This window comes from Dinoponera quadriceps, unplaced genomic scaffold, assembly GCF_001313825.1.
Source record: "Dinoponera quadriceps isolate SergipeBrazil2010 unplaced genomic scaffold, ASM131382v1 scaffold1658, whole genome shotgun sequence".
Taxonomy (NCBI): domain Eukaryota; kingdom Metazoa; phylum Arthropoda; class Insecta; order Hymenoptera; family Formicidae; genus Dinoponera; species Dinoponera quadriceps.
The window spans coordinates 274023-281351 of record NW_014555920.1 but is presented as its reverse complement, the minus strand read 5'-3'; the positions used below and the strand labels follow the sequence as shown (position 1 = coordinate 281351).

The window sequence follows — 7329 nt, the reverse complement described above, 5'->3', positions numbered from 1 at the left end:
ATTGCACTTTCGTGAAGATATCGAGCAGCTGAAGATATCTGCTTTTGTCTCGGTGAAAAGGATTGCTAGGTCCCGAGTGGGCGATATCCCTCTCTCTCTCTCTCTCTCTTCCGGTAATCTCTCGTGACGCAGAATGGTTCTCTGGTCGAGAGCACGTCGCGAAAGAACCTAGATAATAGCATCGAGTGCGGCGTCGCGCGCGCAAAGGTAGCAGCTATGACTATGATAAGCCTGGAGATGTTAGGATGCGAGGCTCTCCCTCTGGAAGGGATGTACCAGTCGCGGCGGCACGACGTCCTGACGCCGCAGAGTAGCCCGGAGTCGCGGAACGTTCGCCAGGAAGGCAGCAGCGCGGATCGTATCGACAGCGTCGGCTCTGCGATATCGCACGGAGACATGCACCCGTTAGATCAGCCCGCCATCGAGCTGCCTCCGCATATCCCGGAGATCCTCTACTGTAAGTGTCGACGAGCTGCAATAGGCCGAGATTGATCGGAACCGTCGAGATTACTCGATGTTCTTCGAGTTGCTCGTTCGTGGAAGTCGTCGATTCGACTTTCTACCCCGAGGATACGCGAAAACGATTCTTACGTCGATTATCGAGGGCCGAACGAAAAGATCAAGTACGTGCGCTACTGTCTTATCCGCAGGTGTTGACGTAACAGAGAAGTGTTCGCGTAACAGGCAGACCTTGATAGTGAGATTAATTACTCCGCCGTAATAGTACATAATAAAATGTTATCTTAAACTATCTTGCTCCGTTTCTTAACTATCTTGAAATGACGACGTTTTATGATCCTTGTATCGCCGGTACTGCTATTACCTTGTAGCACCTGTCGTCGTGCGCTTCGACTTAGGAACCCGGCTCATTGCTTCAATCGTTATGTTGCAGCCTCGATACCGAAGTGCGGGGGATGCCAAGAAGTTATTTTGGACAAATACGTTTTAAGGGTGCTGGAGAGGTGTTGGCATGCAAGATGCCTCACGTGTCGGGACTGCGGTGCCAGGTTGACCGACAAATGCTTCGCGAGGAACGGTCATGTGTTCTGCAAGGACGACTTCTTCAAGTAAGCACCAATAATTGCTAACTTAACACTGAATATTTCCGAGATATTGAGCGACCCTGTAAATTAACATTTTTCAAAGCGTTCCCGTATTCTTGTAAATTTCACATTACATAACTTTAAAACTCGTAAATAGTTCCATTTATTTTATTTATTAATAGTTCCATTAATTAGTAAATTATAAAATATTAATTGATTATTTCAATTATATGTTTCCAACAAACGTTTTCATTATTTCGAGAAACCGTTTTAATTATTCCCCTATAATTCAAAAATATACTCGTAATATAATTGAACGGATTATCTTCGTATGCGCTAAAAGATCATCTTTTGCGAGCGTTTTACCTGCTATATTTGTCACGGCCTACCATTCTTATTGAAATGAGTCTCAGCCATTCTTATTGATCGTAAAGAAAGTGACTTTACCTCGATGAAAAAATGTATCAAAGAAGGAAATGAAATAAATCTTGCCGACTGCTTTTTCTTTTTCTCCGACATTATTTGTTCGACTTATCGACTTATTGATAATGGCGAAGTATATATGACGGAAAGTGGGAGAAATGTTGTTTCTCGAAGCACGTATATCGAGTATTCCGGTATCGATTCCGCCGAGAAAGAGGGTAGCGTGCTCTTCCTCATTTGTCCGTAAGACAAGGCGCCATTTTTCTTCCCCTCGAAGTTAAATCGTTTTTCTTTTAGTCATACTCTTCGCCACGCTATCTCTCATACCCTCCCCGATCTTTTGTTTCGAACATCGCTATCGAGAAATCGCCCTCGCAATGTCGCCGGATCTTACATCGAATTATATTTCAGACTTTTCGAATTGCTGATCGAAAAAGTCATCGTTTTCGCTAACCGAAGCGTCGTTCTGGATCATTACGAGCGCCACATTGTTCTTCCGCGTCCCACCGCGCGTCGACCCGATTTTCACGCATCGGGCTAATTATCGCGATTAGAATTTCTAAGCATATACGACAGCATATAGTTTTGTCATTAATGTGTGAATGTAATGTGAAAATGTTGTATGTTGTTGGTGTGGCAGGCGTTTCGGGACGAAATGCGCGGGCTGCGGCCAAGGTCTGGCGCCTTCGCAGGTGGTACGAAGGGCGCAGGAGTTGGTTTACCACCTGACGTGTTTCTCGTGCGCCCTTTGCTCTCGCCAACTGGACACCGGCGACGAGTTTTATCTCATGGAAGATAGGAAGCTCGTCTGCAAGCCCGATTACGAGCAAGCGAAGGCGAAAGGTGAGATAAGCTCTACCGTTACCCTTTGACCTTCCCCTACTATCTGCTGCCGGCAGATACCATTCTTGCGAGGACGATTCTCGCCTCTCGCGAATTTCATCCTTCCGCCACCGCCGCGCCTAATTTCATTAACCTATGACTTTTTTCCCCACCTCGGTGTCTCGGTTTAATCCCGAGTAAATAATTTTCGCCGCTGACTTGTGCATTTTTATCTCGCGTACATGCACTGATACATACGAACGGCGATGAGAGTTCTTTTCTTAAGATTAGAACGCGGCGGAAAAATTGTTCCGGCTAATTTTGTCATTTTTCTCGACGGCGGGAGAGAACGTACGCACGAAGCGCGGCGTATCTCAGAGGAACCGAGCGGGCTCTCGGATGCCTCTTGGATATAACCAACGAATGGAGTGTATGTGTGTGTGTGTGTCAATCGATGGAGTAAAAATCGACGGGAGAAATGTAACGTATGATTGACCCGGATTCCAGAATTAGCGGACGGGGGAAGCATAGACGGCGATCAGCCTAACAAGAGGCCGCGAACGACGATCACGGCGAAGCAGCTCGAGACTCTCAAGCTGGCGTACAACACCAGTCCGAAACCAGCGAGACACGTGCGAGAACAGCTGTCTCAGGACACCGGCCTCGATATGCGCGTCGTTCAAGTCTGGTTTCAAAATAGGTAAGAAGGACCACTTTTACAGGATTCCTCGAATTCCCGGAGTTCCCTTACATTTGTCTCACGCGCGGTCTAAGCGGACACGTACGACAAAACAGGGATTCTTCTTGGTTTCAGTGGAATCGATACAAGTGCCGCGTTTAATCACACTTGGTGTAAACCGGCAAATGCGAAAGACAATTCGTGTAGAGATTCTAAGAGAAAAGTTAATTTAGGATCCCAACGAAATCATCAAATTAAGAGGGAGGTACTGATTCATCGTTAGGATACAGCATTCGCGTGGCTTCTGATATGGTTTCTGAAGCCATTTATAAAGGAAGCAATCGAGAGATCCTCGCCTGGAATCCGACGAAATATATCATCCCTTTCAACGTTAGGAAAGTACGAAATTACGTAATTGATTGTTGAAACACGCGTACCCATTAATTTTAAGGTGAATTTTCACTTTGCAATTGAAAAAATCGAATTAAACGAGAATCGTATACAGGGTGTTTCATAACATGTGGGTATAATTTCAGAAATGAATTCATGATAAAAATACTACAAAAAGTTCATACAAATATGCCTGCACATTATGAAATTCCTTATATAATCAGGAGATGACGTGTCTCGACACAAAAACTTGTCCTACGTACACTACGGTCGCGCTATGTTCGTATGCGTACTTTCTAACCGTACGTCTTCATTTTTCCCTCTTATCGCTCAAGTGGCACTACGTGATATCGTACGACAAAGTATCCGTTTCGCCGTATGGAGAAAAATGCTTTATCTGTAAAAGCGGAGACGTAGTTGCTTATCAGGTGGTAATGGTGTTAGAAAGCGTCCGTGAAAATAACATGAAGGATAAGTAAATAAGGTTTCTATCAATGACTGGAGGTAAATATACTACATAAAACACGTATACGTAAATTTATAAAATGCGCACGTGCAACACAATTTTCCAGCGAACTCGCGCCGGTACTTGACGTAATGCGAGATTAATGTACGCCGCCGTGAGATAAGATATATTTTGTTTTTAGAAAGCCTACGACACGGTACGCCATATAATAGGAATTAGAAATTTATACGAGATATTCGAGATACGAGAGCGTCATTTATCATAAATACTCGATGTGCGGTACATAGTGCAGTGAGCATAAGAGAGTTGTTTATCACTTCCAGAATTTATTCTTTTTCGAGGCTTTATCGGTGTTCGCGATATTAGAGCGATAAAAGGCAACTTTCACGTTAGAAATTTCGATATCAATTTTCAGATATTTTTATCGATACATACAAATATAATACGCGGCACTATCTTTACATAACACTGGGAAATACAGAACTCCGAATATTTGTGCAGTTAATCATGTTGTTATTTAATATATAAATTCATCTTTAGCCGAACCGTTTTACATTATCATTATTGTTTATAAAATTAAGAATTTATACAAATGTACAATACAACACGTATAAGTGTTAAAATAACACTTGTAAATGTCAAAATAACACATTTTATACTTCAATGTCGATCGATATTTTAAGGATATTAGTTTTGTGTGAATTATTGACATAATAATCGTGTTATTTTTCAACACATTCACTTTATGTTAAATTAACACAAAAATTTGAGTGAACCGTTTGGGATGCGCGACCACTTGTGAAATGTGTTAAATTTAACATATAATTTAATATATAATTTTTACTGTGCACAGCGACGATCGTTGTAAATTATCATCATTATAATTTCTCACCTGTAGGAGGGCGAAGGAGAAAAGGCTGAAGAAAGACGCTGGTCGGACAAGGTGGTCGCAATACTTTCGCAGTATGAAGGGCTCCGGTGCTGGCGGTCATTCGCCCAGGCACGATAAGCTTCTCGACAAAGACGAGCTGAAGGTGGACTTGGACTCCACCTTTGGTCATCATGGTGAGTCGCATTGTCATCCCATTGATCTAAAACATAAGCAGTACAATGTTAATAAGACAAGAAAACTCTCGGGATGCACAGCAATTACCGAGAATTAATTCTCAATTTCGAGCGCGGACACACATTCGTTCTCGATTGAGTTCATCGAATGCTTGTTGTTCACCTAAATTCTTCGAGAGCGTCCAAATTATTCCCGATCATCGCCAGTCACTTTTAAAACAATCGAGACGAGCGGTATATTAAGCGCGGTGCTCGTTCCCGAGTAAGTACAGGTAATAGCGGGCATAAATTCAAGGACGGGCCGCAATCTTCCTGAAATCTCGGACACGGTGAGCCGGCAGTTAGCCTCCGCGATCTCCTGAATATTTGAGGAGATCGTCTTCCCCTTGGGTAGCAGCAGGCATCTGGGTACTGGAAGTCCCAGACACAATGGATGCGATCGCCGCCTCGACCTTCGACTATCGAGTTATAACGTCGGAACGATCACTCATCGCGAACAGACGGTTGCACGCACGAAGTTGAGAGCGTTTTTCTATTTAGCCATCCGTCTGTCAAAAATATCTCCGTGTCTTTAGAACAGCGTTAATTGACTTATCGAAGGCTGGTATCTTCTCAACTATGTATTCGAAAGAGAATTTTCCTTATCGCGTTACTTCGGTAATACTTGATGGAATCACCGAAGTAGTCGCTTCTGTGAGCCCTTATAGAAATATTTCGCCGTTTTCACTTTTCATAGAGTCCGTTTGCGACCTACTTTTAATCCATTTGAACGCGTTGTGCTTTTTATTTTACATTTCCTCCTCTTTCCCACTTCGCTTACTTTTCTCAGTCTGAAAACGGAAACTATTTGCCCGCAGACTTAAGCAACGACAGTTACGGCACGGTGGTGAACATGGGCCTGGACGGCGAAGGCGCGAGTCCAGGCGGCGGTGGTAACGGAGCCGGGGGTGGGCCGCCCCGTGGTTATCTGGGTGCGACGACACCTCCGTATCTCTCAACGTCCAGATCGCCGTCCTTACCACCTCAGTTCCCGTACCCGCCGGACGCCGGTCTCTCGGTGTACACCACTCTCGGTAAGCGGATTATTACTTTCGAGATGCGCTTGGAGGAGACCAATCGATTGACGCGACCGGTTCTCTGCTGTTGAGTCGATATTCAACATGTGTGAGTGTTGAAGAAACACATTTTATATTTCAGTATCGATTAACATGTTATGGATATTAATTTTGTCTTAATTTTTGACACGCATATATATATATATATGTGTGTGAAAAATTATATAATATATATTCCAATATATATATTTACCGTGCACTTCTAATTATATAATCTTCCGAAGCTAGACAAAATGAAACAATTTGATTAACGTTGATTTGACAACCGGGAGCAGACATACAAGCTCAGAAAGACTTAAATCATTCGTACCCGCGCCGCGGCTTCACGACTGACGCGAGCCGTATGATTCCAGGGGGACCGGGCGGCATGGTGCCAGGACCAGCGTCGGATCTGAGCAACGAGTCTAGCGGCGGCGGCGGCGGTGGCGGAGGCGGCGGCGGCGGCGGTGGTAGCGGCGGTGGCGGCGGTTACCCCGATTTCCCGCCGTCGCCGGACTCCTGGCTCGGCGAGCCGCCACCCCCGCACGCTCACCACCATTCGCACTCCCACTCCCATTACGCCACATAACCCGCCAAAACCGCGCGCCGCCAAATACCGTATAGAATAACGTGCTACCGGCGCGGAGCGTGCACCTGACGCCGGCGACCACGTCGTCGTTGTCGTCGTCGTCTTCTCCTGGGGAAAAAAAGCGCCAGGAATCTTCACTTTTCGCTGAATACGAGAAGTCATCCTGGGCACGGTGCATGGCGATGCACTTTCTCTCTTTCTTCCGACGCGTTTCGTGTCGACTTCACACGCGATTCTTCATTCATGTCGCGTGTGCCACCGATATGCGATAATTACGCATCGATTGATGATATTACGAAATGATATTACGCGATGATGTTTCTCTCAATAACAGTAGCGTCCTATGACTCGAGAGAAGAAAGTCTACCGAGGGTTCGCCCGCGTGCGACACGGAACGTGCCGGGTATCTTTTTAATTGAGGGTGAGAAATCGTCGTTAGTTGAATTTTAATTAAGAACAAGATTTCTCAATACTTGCATCTTTCATTGTGCAATTGCAAGAAACAATTTGGTAAACACGAACCATCAGTAACATAACATCAATGTTATAATTTCCCATTCGACAATGTAACTGATATATAACACTGTTACACAACACACGCGTTATATTACGTTTACATTGTTGAATGGGAAATTATAACATTGGTGTTATGTTATTGTTGGTGTTTACTGGGAATGACATACGTTACTTCGGCATCGGTATTTCGAGAACAACGTAAGGTGACGCGTTGCAAGGAAGGTAAGATCACTCTCGGTGAA

At 44.6% G+C, this 7329-nt stretch overlaps 1 protein-coding gene across 1 annotated transcript; it reads left to right on the top strand.

Moving 5' to 3' along the window:
* Window positions 1-216: 216 nt before the first annotated feature.
* Window positions 217-6571, top strand: LOC106745753 (LIM/homeobox protein Lhx3-like). Its single transcript, XM_014621636.1, has 7 exons — window positions 217-457; window positions 893-1067; window positions 2107-2309; window positions 2796-2988; window positions 4722-4888; window positions 5746-5961; window positions 6357-6571. Exons 1-7 carry the CDS (start codon window positions 217-219, stop codon window positions 6569-6571), a joined length of 1410 nt encoding a protein of 469 aa, XP_014477122.1.
* The last annotated feature ends 758 nt before the right edge of the window (window positions 6572-7329 follow it).

Coding starts and splice junctions, on each gene's coding strand:
- LOC106745753 (XM_014621636.1), top strand. CDS start 217: ATGACTATGATAAGCCTGGAGATGTTAGGATGCGAGGCTCTCCCTCTG. Junction 4,889..5,745: donor CTCCACCTTTGGTCATCATG/GTGAGTCGCATT, acceptor ATTTGCCCGCAG/ACTTAAGCAACGACAGTTAC. Junction 5,962..6,356: donor CTCGGTGTACACCACTCTCG/GTAAGCGGATTA, acceptor GTATGATTCCAG/GGGGACCGGGCGGCATGGTG.